Source organism: Falco punctatus, assembly GCF_963210335.1.
Source record: "Falco punctatus genome assembly, chromosome: 13".
Lineage (NCBI taxonomy): Eukaryota > Metazoa > Chordata > Aves > Falconiformes > Falconidae > Falco > Falco punctatus.
The window spans coordinates 19,953,727-19,974,909 of NC_137593.1; the positions used below are offsets into that span (position 1 = coordinate 19,953,727).

Here is a 21,183-nt window from a genome sequence, read left to right on the forward strand (position 1 = left end):
GTCCAAGAGAGTGGCCATTATTTAGAGTATAAGGAGTCTTTGCTTTGTTAGAAAACACTGTTGCAAACACGGTAGCTATGCTAGATCTTTTTGGAAGATAGCACTCTTCTAACTTGATACCAGGTAACTTGAACAATCCTGTTCCCACAAACCCTCAGAAATCTAAGTCAGTAGCAGAATAGGAAACTGCACCGAGAAGCAGAGTCCTTCATGCTTAATCTTAAAAGGCAGTAAGTTTTTGTAGTACTATTTCTAACGTGTACTCCTTATAAAATTACCTTTTATGGATCTTCCTTGTGCTTTCAGAGCAGCTGGTGGTGAGTTGTTAAGTGGTAGAAAACTCTGTGTTGATGTTTGTATTCAGTGAGTTCGGAGCAAATAAGGTTACAAACATTCCTGGTTTCTTTATATATATATATATATATATATAGCATTTGGATTCAAGTATAAGAATTGCACAGTTCACTTTTAGCTTTTCCTTGAACAGATCTGGATTACTAGAGGTACTGCTTATCTATAACATACAGAAATGTTTACCAGCTGACCAACCCAGAATGCTGTAATACCTCTTCAAACTGGCAGTGGGTGGTTTGCCTGTTTTATGCAGATCATACTTTTTTTTTTTTAATACAGTGAGCAATTAAATTGCAGTTGAGATTAAAAATGTGGCATGTTGGCTGGGAGATTTTTGATTAGCAAGGGAAGAAAAAGGCCCTGGGAAGTGTTGGTTTGAATCTATGCTTTGTTTGAAAACAAAACCTTTTTTTTTTAAAAAAAAAAGGAAAACTGAAAAGCTTTTACTTGGATTGCTGTCCGCAATTCTAAATGGTTGCCTTCATTATCAGTACTTGTAAAATTGCTTGTTCAGGAAGGCTTTAGAAAATAATTTCCCTGAAGAGGCACCAATGTAGCAAATGCAAATTAAAAGATAATAACTGACCTTTCAGTATTATACATAGTAGAATAACCAAGTGAGAGGGAAAATGTTCCACCATTTTTCTGTTACTTCGAGGTTTGGGGAGATAGGGAGCTAAGAATTTTTGAATGTGTTTGTGATTTTTTTTTTTTTTTTTTTTTGTGTTAGATATACAGTGACATGAGTTTTGGGCACATACAGATTAGTAGGCTTATGGATCTGGTATCAGGAGAGTGGAAGAAGCAGTGACAGGATTATTTTTATCATTAAAATCTTTGTACTTAACCAAAATGCCACAAGATGAGGAGGATGGAGGAAGATCTGTCTTGTTTTGATTTTGTTCAGCAATTCAGTTCCTCCCAAGGCACTGAATGGCTTATCTTTATTATGAGGTGTACTTTTATAAATAATGCCTAGAAACTTGATATTTTGAAATTGCACGTAGAAATGTACTTTGAATGAAAAAAGTTCTGCTGATTCTTGTGTTTGATTACAAATGCAGGCACATCTAGTCTTCCATGTCTTTCCTCTATTCACTTAGTGGTTTCTGGGTGGAAGGGGAGGAAGAAGAGAGATAGACGAGTGCTGGTCATGATTTTCCTCTATAATGTCATACCACTATTCTTCAGTCTTTACTACTTTCAGATCTTATTTTCAAAGATTCTTTGACAGTATTGGTAGACTCGGGGTTATTTTTTCTCTCCACAGTAATTCTGGGAGTAGTGGCTTTTTCCCTTTCTTCAGCCTTTTTCTTTAGATATCAAATACTAGATCAGTTCCTTTTTGTATAAACTATATGAAACCAAACTTTAAACAATGCGTTTTAAACCTGGTTCAATTAAAAAGTGGTGGGTTTTTTTTCAGTTGGGTGATAAAACTTCGCTAAGTCACAAACTTTAAGCAATACTGACATCTGGTATTTTGTTGCTGTACTCATTTGCCATCCCTGAATCTGCTTTATCTCCAAAGCATCATATTTTGAAGCACCTTTGCATTGATAAAGCACAATTGTAAACTGATTAAGCACTGGACAGTAGAGGACAAAAGTTGGTTTGCTATTGAGACTGTTTCTTATAGGAATTTCTTTCTCAAAAATGACAGCAATAAAATTTCAATTTGATGCATTTAGTGAAGTATTTAGTTTCTCAGTAAAAGATCAAGTGGATGCATATTCCGCTTAGTGCTTGATGCATATCCTGTCACAAGTTATTTAACTGTATTTATGCAATGGAAGTATGTTCAATACAGATGTTTATTTTGGATGTTTGTGAGCGTTTTCAACACCACCTGTAAATATTTAAATCGTAGACACATAATTCTTTGGCCATTAGTACATTGCTGTAAATAAAGAATACCTAGTTAGCTCAAGCAGATGAGTAAGTGAGTTTGCTAACTCTGTTTCAGGCATTATTATCTCTTATTGTACAAGTAATCAACTTGGGGTATGGTTAAGCAGATGGGTGTTGCTGTATGATTTATGAGGTGCTAAGTAGCATGTTGGTATGGGAGGAAAGTTAACTGACTGTCTTTGTTAATGCTGGAGGAAGAGACTCATGGCCACGATTACCTGTCTGCCTACCTGCACAGACTCTGGAGTTGTTCTGTGCATTTGCAGGTCTGGAGGAGAAAAGCATTAAACTTTTACAATTATAATTTTCATAACTATTTCTTGAAACGCCTACTAGTTTCATAAATACTGTTCTTCTGATAAAGTTTGAGAAACCTTGTGGTAGTGGAATCAAGAAAATGTGGCAGAAGCAATTACTGGTCCTGGACTTGTTTCTAAAGATAACTTTCTGTAGTGGTCTTTCTTGATTCCAAACAATAATGTGTTGTTTTATTTTTACAGATGACTATGGATGAGAAATATGTGAACAGCATTTGGGATCTTCTAAAAAACGCAATCCAAGAGATCCAGCGTAAGAACAATAGTGGTCTCAGTTTTGAGGAGCTATATAGGAATGCATATACAATGGTGTTGCATAAACATGGTGAAAAACTCTATACTGGGCTAAGAGAAGTGGTCACTGAGCATCTAATAAACAAGGTATGTAATTTTATGAATTAAAATTGAAGTGTCTTAAATGAATTCTGAATAGTTATTTAAATGACAGAAAAAATTACTTCACTATGTTATGTTGTCTTGTGTTGAAATTGTATTGCTACCCTCAAATTGGTAGCTTAGAGCTAACATCAAGCTTAAATGACTTCATATTCCGGATACTGTTTGTTGTAAATTACTGATGGAGGGCGGACCACAGGAAGTATTTAAAAGTGTGTGATGGGAAACAACTTTAGCTGAAGCATAACTATTGAGAGCTGGGAATTTTTGAAAAAAGATTTGTGGTATTTTGGGACTTTCTCAGAACAAATTTTGGGTTGTTTTCCAGTCAGTTTTTCATCTGTGAAACAAAATAAATACCGATGTAAGAACCTGTTTGTTATGGGCTAATGAACTAGTTCACAAGTTAATAAGAATGTCATACTGGGATTATGCTGTTTAAAGAAACAGTAGACAATGTAGAGAAACATGAGCTCAGCAACAACAGAAGTCCCGAGTAGTCTGCATTCTATCATTTCAGCCTTTTCAAAACCATATAATTCAGTCAAAATGACATTCATAAAGTTCTTACTTCTGAAGATGTATCATCTGAAAAAAGGGCTCTTCATCTCTGTTAAACCATTAAAGCACCTCTTCAGTCTTTGTGAGGAAAGTTTAAGGTTGATTAATGAGTATATAATTGGAAAAAAAAAGTTAAAATTCACTTTTTATGAGTCCAGGTAATATTTAGCAGTATTAGAATCCTATGTCTAGGGAAGATGCTTTACTCCTTGCAGTAACATCCATACCTCTCCATCTTTGAAAAGAGACTGGCTCTGGGTCCAGGTGGAATATCAGGGTTTTGTCCTGTTAATACATTTAAAAAGGAAAGCCAGACACCATCATGTGTCTTGGATGATTACTTCTGGCTGAATTAGCAGATGGGAGGTTTGTTTCTATATAATGCTTGGAGACTGCAATGGCAGAGAAGTGTGTTGTTTCTTTTTGAAAATCTTTTTAGTTTTCAAAGGTGTGGTCTAAAGAAGCATAGAGTATTTTTACTGTTTGCGTGAGAAGAAACATCCTGTATGAATGGCTCTATTCTATAACTGTAGTACATCTGTGACTCTTGAACACTTCTTTCATTATCTCTGCATTCATAATCTGTACTATTAATATAAAATGTGGCAAATGGCTCAGGTTTTTTGTGTTTTGTTGTTGTATGTGCCTGTGTTTACAGTCTGTACTTAATAATCATGACATTAAACTTTTCTTACTGGGCTTTAGTTTGTCCTTGTTTGAGGAAAGTGTCTTATCTTTGTTCCTAGCGATTCTGTATATTAAAAATTATTGATATATAAAAATAAGATTTCTAAAGTGCTAATATTGGTAAACTAGCAGAAGAGCAGAAGATCCTGTGAGTTAGTACTGGTGCTGCACTGGCTGAGAGGGTTACACAGATACCATTGTAGAGAAATGCCTTTCTGGCACTTAATGCTATTGTATCTGATGCTTTAAAGAATAAAAAATCAAAAGACTTCTCCAATGATCTAATATTCTGATTTTTAATGTGATTAATCAAATTATGTGAGTGGGTAACAAAAATAGATGACCTAAAGTTTTTTAAATGAAAAGCCTGACTCCTGAGGTTTTTTAGTTAAATGCTGTGAAGTTAAAATATAATTATTCAAATGTCTGATTATGCTGTCCTAGAAATTAATCCCAGGAAAAGATTTTTAAAAAAAAAGAAAATTTGACTTCTGTCAAAAAGTTCTGCGCAATAAAGATGATATCTGTAGGCTCAAAGCTACTCCTTGTCCTTTTTGATGGTTTGCTTAGTGTTGTTACTTTGAGGCAGTTATAGATGGAAGTACGGAAAAAATGGTGCATTGTTTCTTAAGAATAGGATCAGTTCTGTAATGGCATCTTATGATTGTGCCATTAGTACTTCTTGTAAGATAGATAAAAAGAAGGTTTTGTTTAACTTCACATTTTATATAACAGAAATCTTAGAGGAATCTTGTATTTTCAGTCTCTCTTTCCAAGAGTAGTTCTGTTAAATGTTAAGTAGCTAATTAACATAAATGCTCTCATCACAAGTCTTTGTAAACTTCTATTCAGAGAATCAATGGTGGATGCTAGAGTTTAGAAGAGGGGGATTTTTCCAACTGAGGTGTTGTCCATGAAATCTGTTAACTCTTATCAAAATGAAAATGTGTAGAAATTAATAGATTTTTAGTAAACGACTACGATCAGTTCAAGAAGAGCTTCTGAGGAGCCAAAGCCAAATTTTTAATTGCTGAAATCCTTGAAACAGAATTGCCATTTGCTGTCTGTATATGCTCGTTATCTTTCTGCAATAAACAGATTCCTGTAGTATTCCAGTCATGCCGGTTAATTAAGAATAGGTGAAAAGACTATGTAGAGGCAATGTATTTGTTCATATGTTTTTACAAATAGTTTTCAAGCTTGGAAAGTGAAAGATTTTATTTTTGGCATGGCATAGTTTGAGTTATATTTATGCTTTATGCTTATTTAATTACTAGATGAAAGTTGTGTTTACTCAGCATCTTCATTAGAAAGAAACAAAGCACCTTGAAGAAAATTATTTAACTTCTCAACAAGAAAACTTAATATTTTGTATTGTTTTTACAGCCTGTTTAATTCTAAATAAAATGATAGGTGCAAACATGATCAATACAAGATACAAGCATGCAAGCAAGTATGCTTGGTTTTGAACTTGCAGACCCTAATGGCTTGTAGTTACATTTACCAGGTTCTGGCTGCTTGATGAAGGCAGTAGTAAGCCAGGTAGCTTACTGTACATCATTGACAGGAGCCAGCTGTCTTGAACTACCTTGGTTTTACTATGGGGTAAGGATGTGCTAAAACTTGCCTTTGCCTGTGTACTTGACATCATTATTAAAGCTGTAGAATTGAATTTAAAAATACCATTGAATAAAAAGTACTGTAACCTTTCATCTTAATTCAAGCATTTAATTCTTGTACATCTGGCACTTGGTTGACTTCTCCCTTTCTTCAGCATTCTTATAGCTTGATGTGGACGCTCTTCTTTCACAGTTTTCGAGCCTAGCCCATTACTACCTCACACAAATACTGTAAAAGTGTTTTTAAAAAACAAACATAAAAAGCTTGGTTTATAGCTGTCTAAACCAATTGATGATAAGCAGCATCACTTGTGTTAGAAGTAAAATATCTTGACATTAAAAAGTTTGCAGGATAATATTTTTAAAATTCCCTTCATTTTTATGAACATTTTATAGGCAGGGGTCCTCAAACTACTGCCTGCCACTTCATCTGCATGCCGGCCCCCTTTTTAAAAAGTTTGAGGACCCCTGGATTAGTGAAATCTAACCCCACAACATGCAACATAACATGTATACGTTCTGTAAATTGTGTGACAGTTATTGATTGGTGTGTTGGCCAAGCCCTATACAGGTCTGTTGTTTTTTCTGTGCAATGTACATCAGAGACTGAGATGTAAAGGACTGTCCTGAAATTAAATGGGCTGAAACATACTGGTTTGGTGAAAAAACGATGAGGTGCTTGGGTTACTCTCATGTCCTGTAAGATTTCTTGGTCTTGCTGAACACTTAACATTACTGTTTGTTGCTGGTGTGCCAGAATGCCTTGTGACATGGTGGTTGGCTGATACAACGGGTAGAGTTTGATAGTGACTGTGCATGCTGTTTCAGAATAATAATGAAGGCAGGCATGCAAGAAAACCTTCCGTGAGGTGGGCCCAGAGCCAGGTAGTGTTAAGTGCAGAAGGAATTGCATGGGCTGCTGGTACAAAAGGTCTGGGTTGAAAGCAAGCGTATTTATCCTGGGTCTTACAAACATGTCTAGGATCCTTGGCCAGTTTTAAATTTGCTGTCAGTGTCACAGAGAGAAGGGGAGAGAGAAGATAGGAATCTCCTACAGGAGTATGAAATTATTTCTGTAAGATCTATGCAATAGGAAGGAATGACATGAGGAGTCCTGTAGGAGACATAATTAGTGAGCATTAGGGTGTACTGTCAGCCTGACAAGGTATGAGATGTTAGCTGTCTTTATCTTTCCGTAATGATGTTTTAAGATGATCCTGTGCAAGTGTGCAGTTACATGGAGGGCAAAAGGATGTGAGAGAATTGCCAGAAAGTAAATGCTATTCAGAATCATTGGTAATCTTCAGTGGGATTTTTTCTTTCAGCAAGAGGGTAGAAGCTGCAGGGGTGAACAGACTTTTCTGGTAAAGTCATAGTTAAATCTGTTAACTTAGTTGGAACTCTAAGAATTTAGAACACTATCTTTGGACTTCTGTGAAAGGTGAAGAAATTCCTTAAGGACTGAGACCTTGAGGCCTTAATTCAGAAAGTGCTGTTCTATACTGCTGCTCCCCACAGAAGGTTCTGGCTGTCCTTACAGTAGTGGAAATTATGTAATTGAACTATTAGTGCTGCTGCATCAGGCCAGGCACTGTGAAAGAGAAAATACTAGGCTATAAGTCTGCTTTTTGTGCACTTAATAGAGAGTTATTGAAAAGTATTGCAAGCTTATGCCAATAAACTATTCTTAAGAGATTGGTAGGGGAAGGTGCTATATTTCCTTAAGAGCTATATCCAGTATAAAATACAATTGAGTCTGAAATTATATACAAGATTTTATCCTTGCAAATATAAGACAACATTATGTAGATTGTAAGGCTGCTAATTTATTTTTGAGACTGTATATGGACAGTCCTATTGAAGCTGAATATCTGACAATTTACTGCATAACTGCAAAGATTTGTCATAGAAATCACTGCAAGCTCAGCTAATTGAAACTAACATTCTGCTGATAATCTTTGAGACTGAAATTTTCTTAAGGCTTTGGAAAAGTAGCAGCTGTGTCTCTGAGGGACTTCCTTCTCCATAGAAGAGTGTGGATATCTATGGGTTTTTACAAGTCATTCCACCAAAGTGGTTTGACTCTGCGCCTTTGCATGGCTAAGATGTTTTGTGCATTGTGGTAGTTTTCCTGTAATACTGTTGTATTCGTGGCCCATACAGGGAATGTGTTCAATGCTTATTAACTGGACAGCTGTTGTAAGCAATAATTTGGTTGGGTTTTGCAGCAGCTAAAAGAACAGCTTCCCAAACCTGTCTACAGCTTAAAATAAACCTAGGAGAATGTCATTGAGGAGCTTCGCAGAGAGACTCTTACAGTAGTTTTGTTGTACAGCACCCGTTCCTAGATGTAAAACACATTTCTAGAAAGCCACATGGCATATAGTGCAGAGCAGGAGTGGTACAGATCTGAGCGTTCCTGTGTCTGCCGGGAACAAGTCATCATTGCTACCTGGTGGCAAGCACCCTTTTTTTGCTACCAGTTTATGGGATTTGGCACTGGCTGGTTTAAGAGGATTATTGTGATTGATGCATGTGATTATAAAAGCACACTGCCTCTGTGTTGTAAAAAAAATAATTATATATATATATAAAAATATTTGATCCTTGAAGAGTTCTGTGATGGCCTCATATACCTGGGTAAAATTGATTAATTCCTACCCTGATTATCTGCGCTTGTAAAGTAATCAGGCTTTTAAGTTTGCTTGGGTAAATTTCCTGGTGTGGGTGATCTACCAAATCCAAATGATGTTTCCAGTGTTTTTCCATATTGACTGAAGAAGTGAAAGCAACCATGTCCTGTTTGTTTCTTTTGCTCTGAGAGATTGTGTCCCCTCTTTACAAGTACAGCTGGTGAAGTTTTTAATGCATGCTTACATTTAGCTAAAATCTGCATAGGTTGGATGAGAACAGGGCACACATTTGGGAGACCAAAGGGTAAATGCTGATCACTATCAGAAAGAGCGAGGCAGCTAAGCAGTACTGGTTGTAACTTATAAATGCGTGTTATGTTTTCCAAAAGCAAGGAGGAGAGGCCTTGCTGGGGTCTGGGGAGTGGGGTATGTGAAGGTTTCAGAAAGCTTTGAACAACCTACAAGCATACCTGTATCACCTAGATTCAATAACAACATGAATATTCTGGGGTTATGTTTCCACAGCTTCTTGAGAACAGGTCACTGTGTTCCTGTTACGCCATGCTACGTTTCTGGTTTGCTCATCTAAGTTTATGGAGTATATATAATCATGTGACAGACTATGAATTTTTTGTTAATGCTGGGTTTTGCCTGATTACCTCATAAAACTTAAATGACAAAGCGAAGCCTGTCAGGTGGTTGCATCTGATGTTGGTGCAGCTTGTGGCTGCTTGTCAGGTGTGTTTTGTTTTCCTCTTTGAATTCTCTATCCTGAAATTTACGCTATTGTGCAAGTATAAATGCAGATCTATAAATGTAGAAATATATTCTGTTTGGTTACAACAGCAGGCAGAAAGTATTCTGTATGTTATGTCAAAAGTCAATTCACACATTTTGTTAACCCTGGAATAATTTTTTTTTATGTTCCTTCAGGTTTCTTTTACATGAGTTTAAAGCTAGAGCACTGCAGTATATGCCTATTGCATATACGAAATCAAAATATGAAACTGAATGTTCTTTTTTATTAGTAGGGAGTAGCAGTGTCAAAGAAATAAAGCCTGAAGTTGATGGGACAAGTGAGGCAACTAGCAAATACATTCATGAAAACAATGATGACTTCCTTTTGTTCTCTGAAGTCTTGATGATTGTGGACTATTCGTATAAGAGTCTGGTCTTTACCAAATGATTGTTTCCTTTCAGAACTGTTGTTTGCTCTAACTTTATACTACCTCAGCTTGTCTTTCTAAATGTCATCATGGCCGCTTTTTCATCTGTACTTGTTTCTGTTTCTAACAATTACCGGTACTACCCTATATTCTGAAATTACTTGTTACAGTAAAGTTAACATTAGTTAAAACACTATAGTAAAGAAAATTAAAGCTTTGAGGATTTGTAAAAAAAATATTTTTAACATTTGGGATTTCAGGTGTTCCTTTGAAATTGAATATCCATGTTTATTTTGTTTCTCTTGGTTTTAGCCTGATTTTTCTTACTTGTGTGAACTCTTTTTTTTTTTTTTTCCACAGAAGTGAAATACGAGGTAGGGATGGTCAGCACCCAGGGAAAAGCAAGAACTTGTTCATAATGTTCAAGTTCATAGAGAAGCAAGGAGGGGTGGGGGGTGTTGTGTTTGGTGGTTTTTTTTTAAAAAAAAAAAAACAAAGCTTGTTAAGATTTAAATGATGCAGGAGAAACTGACGGATTTCTGACTTCTTTTTTTTTTTTTTTTTTTGGCTTCAGGTTAGAGAAGATGTGTTAAACTCCTTAAATAACAACTTTCTACAAACACTAAACCAAGCATGGAATGATCATCAAACAGCAATGGTGATGATTAGAGACATTCTGATGTATATGGTGGGTATCTTCTCTTTCACATGTTTAACTTGATACAGTAACTTGTCTTTTGACAAATGTAAGCAAATAAGCTGGAGGAGTAAAAAGCAAGGCATGCTTACCAGTTGTCTTCCTTAGACTACTGTATGTCCCTTATTTTGAATTCCCTGTGTGCATGTGAAACTATTGTGGGCGTGTGACAAATTATAGTTGGACTCTTCTTTCAAGTTATCTCATTACTGCTTGAAAAAAGGCTGAATTTTGCAATTCTTAAAAAATAAGCTAATAGGACCCATTCTGACAGGTTATATATATATACTCGCACGTTTCGGTTCACGTAGTAGTGGCTTGTTACTGTGAAAAGCATGACACTGTAAAGTCTTCTCAAACTTCCAATATAGCTGTTCTTTAAGGTTAAAGGTTTGAAGGGGATAACTTCGCTTAGGCATAGTCTGTGTCCTTGAATGTTACATTCTCATTGAATCCTTTGCTGTTCATACACTGCCTGGGTACGAGATTAAGCAGTGCGCATAGATAAGAGTGCGATCTGTGGTTGTAATTTTAGATGTAAAAAAAGCATTCCTTACCTGATACCTAACAGAAAAGGTCTTTTTTGAAGAGAGTGGAGAGGGCGTTACATTCTTGTGTCTGGATTGTGTTATGCTTTAGGTGGTTGGTATATGTTTAAATTCCCAGAACGGTAGGCATGCTCTAGGATGGAGGAGAGTGTATTTATTGCATAGCTCCTAGCCAAAGGCTTTAACTTCAGAAGGAAAACAAATGTGTTGTGACACTGTGGGGGTTTTATGTAAAATCTCCTCCCCCCCCCGCCCCAAAATAGCATACTGAGGATAGTACTTCATGCAGTATTATACAGTGAAGGACAGATAATGGTAGTGTGCCTTTTTTTTGTCAAAAAAGATGATTAACTGAAATTGTATGCTTATCTGCTGAACAACTGGAGTTAAGATCTTACCTGGTAGCTTTTAAAGATCTCATGCTATGAAATTGAACCTGTTTGTATTACCTGTGAAGAAATCCTCCTTGGTTAATAAGCTACTAAAAGTTAAAGAATTTGGAATAATTATTGTAGTGACATAGCTTAATTGTTTGGGGGGTTGGTGGTTGTTTTTTTAATGGATTTACTGACTTTTGCGCTGTAGATTGTGTGGGTTTTTGGTGGGGTTTTTTTGATTTTTTTTAAGCTGGGAAAAGACTGCATATCTAAAGATAGAGGGCTGGATAAAATGTGGCACTTAATGATGTGTGTATCTTATCTTGCCAAAAGGAAGATTGGGATGTTATTTTGAAGATGTACTGTCTTTGCTATGAGAAATCCTGGAATTGCTGATCTGTTTGTAGAGGACAAATACAAATCAATGGCTGATAGCTGCATCTGGGCAAATTCAAGAATAGGTAATGATTAGAATAATCTACCAAAGCTAGTGGTGAATTTTCAGAAACGTTTGAAGATGGAATCCAGAGCTTTCTAGTGGAGTAGCCGTTGTGTTTTAGCAAAATACTATGTATTATTTCACTACAGGAGGTGCTGCATGCTCCAAGGTACATAGGTGGTGAGAATAGATAATGCGATGTTATCTGCTGCTCTTGAATTCAGTAACTCTTTGAACTTTCAAACAATGTCAGAGAAAGCTGGCTTATCGGCTGGCCCTCTTTTAGTATATTGACCAGTATACTGAGGACCAAGAAGTCTCCTCTTTGTGGAAGGCTTACATGCTTCAGTTAGCACTTCTGGGGGTAGATGAGAGCTCTTTTCTAAGTACTTTTTGTGCTCAGGAGAGCAATGTCTTGACTTTTGTTTGAAGCTTGCCAGTGCTGTTAGAGCAGACAGCCTTTACTTTTCCACCAAAACTCCAGGAGATGGAGACCTGCAGCATTCCTCCAAGTGCAGATTGGACTTCATTGGGTTTTAGTTTAGATTCAGAATATAATCGTAAATAAGTAAACTTTAATACTTCTGGAATTATATATATGTCTTTCATGTGCTGTTTCGCAGTTCCAGGCAATTTCAAGTGGCTGTTCAGTCGAGTCCTCCACTTGACTGATTATTTGCCTCCCAAAGGCTTTTTATCTTGTACCAAAATGAGACCTAAAGAAACAGAAAAGATATATCTACAATAACATGTATTTCTACTATAATAGTAAAAATAGAATACAGTTTTCTTTCAAGATGCTTGTATAAACTTGTCAAACTTAAGGAGCACTGATGTCTGTTAAATATCTATAATGTAACATGGTTTTTCTCATTATACATTTACTCTTTTTTAGTTCGAACTATCTAATGCAAGGAGCTTATACAATGGGCAGGCTGCCTCCTTTTCTTTGATGTAAAACAAATTGTCATTAGAAAATATGTGCTTTGATTACATATTACATATTTACATATTTAAAGTATAAGCAGTGATTTAAAACAGGACTAGTGTCAAAGATTTGCAGTTTCACTTTTTTTGTTATTGGGGTGTCCTGTTGATTGAAACGTAATTCTGTTTGTTGGAAAGAGACTAAGAGCAGAAAACTTCTAGTCTTGACTATGTGTTAATTCAAAAAGCTTGAAAAAGCTGCTAGTACCACTAAATTATAAAGCAGAGGAACATCTGGTAAAAGACGAGACCTGACTGCTCTTCAAAGAAACAATTTTCAAGAACTTTATAAAATAAGGAATGATTTGTTCTTTATGATGTTGAGGCTGAATAAAATGTAGTTCTATAGTAATATGTTTGTCAGAAGTTGTTAATACCTTTTTATTCAAGCACAACTAACATGATTTACATAGTGTTTTATCTTAAAAAAAACTCACTGTATAAACTCAGTTACCAGGCATTGTTGATTCATATGCTTGTGTTCCACCAGGAGAAGTATATGCAATTATAATATATTTATTAATAAGGGATAACCCAGTCCTTCTCTTATTTTGTAGGCCGTCCCAATTACTTACCCATCAGTTTCAGGAAAGGTACCTGTTGGTATCCAGCAAGCCACAATGTGACATCAGTGAAAGTAAAATATTTAACATCCCCTTGAATTCTGATCTTCCTCTCTGCAATTCTTGCTTCAACCTAGTGATTGTACATCTTAAACTAAACTACATTTGTTTTAATGCCGTGTTTGTTTTTCAGCTTATATTCACCCATTAACTCCCATATCATCTATGTCAAAACACTGCTCCAACCCACCTTAATATCTTTCCTCTGTTTAATTTTGCCACTTCTAAAATAAAAATTAATTCAATTAAGTCTTTTTTAGAATACATTGTATATTTTGTACAATGAGGTTTGTGCATTATTGTATTTATTGTTTGAGTTTTATGGCAGGTTTTCACTTTATGTGCAGAACCTCTTCCACAAGACACTTGTAAAGCTTCCCTTAGCCTTGCATTTTTAAAAAAGCGTATTACCTTGTCTCTTGTATTGTGGTTGCTGTCTGGTAAAGTCTGCTTGGTTTCAGGTCTGTTGCAGTTCTAGTGTGAGGTTTTGCAACCTTCAATTGCACAGTAAAAGCGTGTGTAACTTTCTTGAGATATTCCAGTTTCCACAATTGAATTTCAAGTTTAATAGCTCCACTGCATCTTGTAGTATATGTGCACAATGTCTCCTCCTTTCATTTTATGTTTAGGCTACAGTAATCCGTGCCAGAATAGATGTAATACTGTCTGTAAATTCATGGCGCTGTATGCAGCAAGCAGTGAGGTCATGTCCTAAGCACTAAGTCAAGTCATGTACTAACACGTGTTGACGTAGTGATGTAATGTACTGCATTTGGGCATATCTGAAATTCAGTTTCACTTACAGTTGCAGTACAGGTAAGTGCACATATGGTAGTTTTTATTTAGCTACTGTATGCAATAGTAGCAGTGGAGGTGCAGTTGTTTGTTCTTCAAGCTCCATGAGCATGAATATTCTTGGAATGTCTTGTGGAAACTAGTCTAAACTGGATTCTGTGGTGACCCTTCTTTACTACTTGTACTTGCTAAATTTAAAGCAATTTCAGGTATGCAGGCACAGCAGTCACACCCCTGGCTGCATTATAGGCATATGGGTAGTGCCAGTTAAACAGTCAGTAGCGAACAATGACCCCGGTGAATACAGCTGTGTATTTTGCAGAGGGCAGAGCATTCCCTTCTCATCTGTGCAGTGCGTAAAGCCGGTGTCTTGATTTAGGCCAGCACTGACAGATCAGCTATGTGAGTTTTGTCCTCAGGGCATATGACTCTTTGCTCATGGTTTACGCACAAGGTGGTAGGTAGAAGTGTTGTTTTTATTTCCAGAACTAGGATCAGAGACACTTGCGTTATAGGTATACATAACGATGTCTGAAGGCTACATCATCCAGGCAGTGCATCCGTGCAGAGATGGGCAAAAAGCAGTTGGTGATATGTTACAGTAGGTAACTTGCTTTAGTTGACAGCAGAGTTATTCTGCAGTGTAAGCAGCATTGTAGTTTCTGAATAATTGCTGTCTGAAACTCCACCCTTGTCTCCTGAGAGTTACTCTTTAAGCACCTGCTGCTTCTCCCTGTGGGAAGTGATTGCTGTTCAGTAGCATGTAGCCCTGTCAGTCAAACCTGTTCCCAAATGCGGCTTCCTGTCTCCACAATTATTTTTTTTTAGGTTGGGAGAGCTTGCAGTAAACAGTGAAAGTGATCTGTTACCAAGGGTAAAGCAAATCAGCCATATCAGAAACATTAATGCTGCTACCCTAACTTGGGTATTGTAGAGTGGTCTGGCTTACTAAAGAGGCATTGCTGTTCCGTTGAGAAGAGTTTCTAGTGTAGTTACTATTTCCTAATGGCAGTGTTTAGCACTGGCAGAACAGAAGCTATGCAGATGAGTCATGACCATGGCTTTAATCCATTTTGATACCCTTCTGCCTGTGCTGCTGAGACCTGAATGTTCTTCAGCAATAATATATATGTGTATTTTTCTCCTCAAGTTATAGAGTATATTAGACACTACTTTTTAATGTTCTTTCATCTCTTTGAAAATGTATTTTAAGCTTCTCATGCATCAGAATCACATTTACTTCTGTTCTTGATGCAAGTATGCAAATAAGGGAGTGAAGTAAATAACCCTGTTTCTAAATAACAGGAAGAAAATAGTGACATATGGTGGTCTAGATCTTTGCAGTGTGTTGCTAAACTGACTTCATGAGACCAATTAGTAAACTTTTTGCTTTGAGGCAGAACTGAGCTTGCTTCATGAGCCACTGAGTAGGCATATCTGACCTGTTCCCATCTTGTTTTTTCATTTAAATTAAGTGCTGCCGATCTGAGGGAGTGAGTGGGAAATCATTAGTGAATTGTGGAACATGGTGTTTCTTTCCTCTGGTCATTGAGTGTCAATCTGGCATGTAATTAGTATATAAATAATTTTGCCGTGTAAATTTAGCTGCTAAAACACTGAAGGGTATGGAGTCTGTTCCTCCTGATTTTTTTGTAATTGTGGAATTTATATAAACTTACAATTGTGTAATCTTTTTTCCGTAGTCTGAAGCATGCTTTTATTTTTTTAATGCTTTCGTTTTCTAGGTGTTTGAGCACAACACTCAGAATTGAAGCCTAGTTAAAGCACTTAAGTAACTGATGGAACCAGTGCAGAAGCTAATCTTTATACTCAATATCAAACATTGACCTTCATCCTTCCTGGAATTTGATTTTTATTTTGTTATAGCTATGTAAATTTTAGGAAAACCTTAGCACAATCAGATCTGTCAGTGGGTACAAAACTCTTTTTAACTTTTTTGACTATCATCGTCGTGAGGCTTAAATGGCTGTAAAGCAGTATTTTTAGTAATTACCCAAACTGTTACATTAAAGGAATGTATTATACCCTGAGGGGGGGGGGGGGGATGATAATTGCTCATCTCAGAAAAAGTTTGTAAAAACTCATAGTTTTTCCTTCTTAATGTTTCAAATGGTGTTACCTAGTACAACACTACTGGATATTAAGTGATTACGCTAATTTTCTGTCTGTTTAGTAACTCTGTTAATAGTCTTCCTTTCTAGAAGGTTGGTAAGCTGGGAGAGAGGAATAGAAAAGGGGAGACATTTTTAGAGCGTTTCTGTCAATAGCAGTAAGAAACTCAAGTTGTCTGCTCAGCAGTGTCTCAGTCAATTCTGTATGTTGGTGTTTGAGCTACACAGACTTGGAATAAAGTTCTGAGGATCAGCCTTGATTTGTAAACATAGGCAGCATGGGGCTAGTGGGTAGCTGAGGAGCTTAATCCTTCCTATAGACTGAGATCATGTATGGAGGTAGAATTTAAATCCATATTGAAACATTAAAAATATTCTTTCTTGCCCCCCTTCTTTTTTTGGGGGGGTGTGTATGTGTGTGATTTTAATAAAACATAACCAAGGTATCAAGATACTTGCTCAGGCTGATTGAAAGTGAGTTTGTGGGGGTGGGGGCTTCAACAGAAGTCCTTATGTACAATTTTTGCACTACCAATCCATAAATGTTTTGGTTGTAACTGTTCTCATTTTGGCTTGACACTTCCTTCTGTTCATCTAATGATATTTCAGCAAATTCCACTGAATATTGGGGGACAGCTGACTGTCTAAAATTAGTAGTAGGAAGATTCATGGGAGTTGGGGAAAAATTAATCAATTTTTCCTGAAGAACAAAAAGGGGCAGATGAAAGGGGTTTGAGTAGGTGACTAAAACCTCTCTGAGATGGTGCCATGAGTTTTGTCAGTATATGGAGATTACCCTGCCCCCAAACAAAAAAGTGGCTTAAATGCTGTGTTTACACTCTTAAGCAAAGTAGACTTTCTATGTAAAGGAAGTTTTGGAAAATGGGACTGATTTTGAATTTTGAGGTTATTCATAATTTCTTTCTATGAAGAAAGGAGAGAAGTTATATTTGTTTATTTTTGTACAGTGGAAATATGACCAATCTTCTGCCATTTTTAGTAGCAATGTGTGTACTGAATTTAAAATTTTATTGCTGTGTATGCCTTCCTTGTAGGACCGTGTGTATGTACAACAAAATAACGTGGAAAATGTTTACAATTTGGGCTTGATTATTTTTCGAGACCAAGTTGTACGCTATGGCTGTATTAGGGATCACCTGCGGCAAACTCTGCTGGATATGATTGCAAGAGAAAGAAAAGGAGAAGTTGTAGACAGGTAAGATGTTTGTAAGTGACATCTTTTGATGTAAAGAATGCCAATTTACATGCCAATTTTTAAAAGTGAATCAAGAACCTATAGAAATAAATCATTACTTAAAGCTGCATTTCTGATCACAAGTAAAATTTCTTCATAATCTGGAATAACATATTTCTTTGTACATTTAGGTTTAGCATAATGGTAAATGGGCAAGCTTATTAATGTATCTTTTAATATCTATCTTGTATTTTTTAAACAACTTTTGTTAAATCTCTCCATTACTGCTGTGTGTCAGAGCATTTGGTTATAAAGCAGAGTTTTGACAGTTCCTTGCCTCTTGCTGCCTTGTATTTCCTCTGTCCTGAGAGGCTGTTTAACATTCTTGTACCTGGCTTTTTTATTACTATTTTTGAAGTTTTCTTTTTTAAATCTGTTTCCCTTGCTTATGTTTTGATTTGTCTGTTTCTTGATAGTTCAGTTGCATCTCTGAGCTTTTAAATCTGATACTCGTGTTCTCCAGCCAGTTTAGTAGATCTGGAGTTTTGTGCCACACGCTGCAGATACTGCAGTTGAAGTAACTTTGAAAATTTAAAGTTTTCTTGTGTATCTCCAGTTTCAGAGCAGCTGTTGGGTGTGGAGATACATAAACTCCATGCTGCTTTGGCAGCAGTTCTGTGACTGAGATTGCCCAACATGGATTTATGAAGAGAATACTCCTTGGCAACAGCTGTGTATTGTCCCCTACTGCCAGAAAGTGGAATTTTTTTCTTGGATGCAGTTCTTTTGTTTTCACATTTTATTGATGTATTTCTATGCCTAAACAAATGCTTAACTTGCTGATGCATTTTCATTTTGTGGCAGTGTTTTGTTTTAACAAAAAAAACAAAACCCAAAAATAGCCAACAAAAAAAAAAAGCCACCCCAAACTTTGCACTTCCATCTGTGCAGTTGTTTTGAATTGCTCAATTCCAACTTTCATGTGCAGTTTTCAGTTTGCTTTGAAGTAGTATTTTTGGTTAATTTCTCTTATGTTGAAATATATTCTTAATAGTTTTCTGAGTTAGTAGAACTTGAGACCTGTTTTTCTATCGTTGTATTTAAAATATTTAATAAATATTGTCAGCTCCTTAGTTTAGAACAAAAACAATCAATCTTCCTCCTGCAATCTTCTTGAAAACTTGTCATGTACCAAAACATTTAGGATCGGCTTTTTATTACTACATTTTCTTAAGTTGATATTATGTTCTGAATTGTTATTCTGCTGTGTACTCTTTGTCTTCCAAGCATGTGGATTTCTCAAGTTGTTAACAACTTACTTTTTGGCAGAGGCGCAATAAGAAATGCTTGCCAGATGTTAATGATTCTAGGTCTTGAAGGAAGGTCAGTCTATGAAGAAGATTTTGAGGCTCCATTTTTGGAGATGTCTGCAGAATTTTTTCAGGTACAGCAATGTTGTAATATCATATTTGAAATGTTATAACTGTCTGGAATTGGGAGAATTGGTGGGGCTTTAACTGCTGCTTATTTGATCAGTATGTCCATGTCTCTTAAATTACAGAAAAAAATTAATAACTTGGGGGAAATTTTACAGAACTACAATAATTTGAATGTAATTTTGAGCTATGGGTGCCAATAACTTGTAAATTAATCATCATGCTACTTTTGTGCCTGCTTTGGGCTATTTCATGCAACTTAAGTCTATCCCTGCACTGTAGCCATAGTCTTTGAAATCACGATATCATGAGAGGTTCGAACAGTTTCAGGCTGGGAATGGAGAGGGCAGACTACCTGTCTAACTGCCTTTGAGGAAGCTGTTTCCTTCATAGTTTCTACATTTGTGAGTTACTTTTTCGTAACAAAATGAAATGAGTCAAAGAAGTCAAGTCTAAGTGGCTATCCAGTTGTTGTCCAGATGCTGAATAATGCATTTTAAATATTTCCTAGACTTTTTTTGTGAGGTAGTTTCAGGAAAGAAGGCACTTGAACAGTGGTTGAGTGTAATCAAGCTGATCTACTGTTGGAAATTGATAGGAATTGTAAAAGCATGTTAAAAGATACCTAAATAAGATAATTTGTTGGCCTCCCAATTCTTACGCAGGATCAACTGTCTGTCATACCCTCTGATCTCCAAACTTCTTTGAAGATCAGAAGCATATATTGCACAATCATTTAAAAGTCATTGTATTCTGTTTTTCATTGATGCTACATTAAATTAAAAAAAATAATTACTTCGAGGGTTTTTTCTTAGCTTTGCTTTAAAAAAAATCTTCCTTCCAAAAGACTATGCTGACCAGTATGGACAGAAACAGTTTGATGTGAAATAATGTGCTCAGCATTGTCACTAATGAGAATGAGAACTGTTGATCCCCACAACTCATAAATATGCCATAAACTGGTATTTGAAAGGGACTTTTGTCTCTTCCCTCTCCCCATCCTCCTGTATTTCTTTGAACCTGTGGCTAAAACTCTGGTTGGTAACTGGAAACTAGGTTGGCTTAGGTTGTTCTAGTGCAAAAAATACCATGTTCATACTGCTTGTACCCCCTTATGTATGTAACACAATTAACATAATAGAACCTTTATTTTGTGTTAAGCATGTATGTAAATCTTGGGGATATAATCATCTTACTTGTTTTACATGCTGGGTTTGATTTGAACTTGCTTATAAATGTTGATCTGAAATAACTAGTATGTATCTTTTTTCCCCTTTAAAAAAAAGTCTAAAGTATTAATTTATGTTAATCACAGATGGAAAGTCAGAAATTTTTAGCTGAAAACAGTGCTTCTGTATATATAAAGAAAGTAGAAGCTAGAATTAATGAAGAAATAGAACGGGTGATGCATTGTCTGGATAAATCAACAGAAGAACCAATTGTGAAAGTTGTTGAGAGGGAGCTTATTTCCAAGCATATGAAAACTATAGTGGAAATGGAGAACTCTGGGCTAGTTCATATGCTGAAAAATGGGAAGACAGAAGGTAAGACTGCATCCTATGGGAGACAGAAATGCTTACGATACTGCTTAACTGTTTTTAAATATAGGATAAGTTGAGCTTAGTGTTTGTGCTCCTGTGTAATTGTAAAAATACTTTAGTGGCTCTGTTTTGCAAACATCTGAGATTACTTCAGAGACTTTTATAACAGAGCCTGTGTGTATAACTTGTTTCTGTTTAGTACCAGATACAGGTACGTACTTGGTAAGCCAAGTATCTCCTAAGAAAAGTAGGAGCCTGTTATAGTGGTCTTTATCACCTTTCTTCCATGAGCCGTTTTATTACTTTCATTCCTCTAGTATGTAGCTGTCAAAATACATTGATGTTTTTGGCCCACAGGCAGTCATTTAAAAAGTGCTAGTGTAGATGACTTATTAAATGGAAGTATTGTAGGACCTCTTCTTGGGAAGAGGGCTTTATTGCAGAAAGAGTCAGCTGTAAAGGATAAGCAGCTTATCAAAGTGGTTAAAAAAGAAGAGCTTGGCTTTATTTGGTTTTCCCTAATAGGGGTTAATGTGGGACTGACTGAATGAAACTTACTATGGAAAGAAACAGAACATAAGTTTCTAAAACAGAATAATGAAGAGAGTGATCGTAGTATCTATATTTAGAAATCAGTGCTCATGCTAAAGCTGTGAGAATGGGGAACAGACTTGTTGTTTAGATGAATAGCCTTTGTTCATTAAAGCACCTTCACAACCTACTGGGTAGAGTGACAGAAGTGAGCAAATTTCAGAAAGAGAATTACTGT

The 21,183-nt window shown here is 36.2% G+C and overlaps 1 protein-coding gene across 2 annotated transcripts in view; it reads left to right on the forward strand.

Moving 5' to 3' along the window:
• Nucleotides 1-21,183, forward strand: part of CUL3 (cullin 3) — a 58,491-nt gene that overhangs the window by 17,130 nt on the left and 20,178 nt on the right. For both annotated transcript variants that reach the window (XM_080409307.1, XM_080409308.1), the window contains exons 2-6: nucleotides 2,766-2,963; nucleotides 10,219-10,332; nucleotides 17,298-17,458; nucleotides 18,767-18,881; nucleotides 20,189-20,417. In XM_080409307.1, coding sequence (XP_080265433.1) covers nucleotides 2,766-2,963; nucleotides 10,219-10,332; nucleotides 17,298-17,458; nucleotides 18,767-18,881; nucleotides 20,189-20,417 — 817 coding nt within the window. The remainder of the gene's footprint in view (nucleotides 1-2,765; nucleotides 2,964-10,218; nucleotides 10,333-17,297; nucleotides 17,459-18,766; nucleotides 18,882-20,188; nucleotides 20,418-21,183) is intronic.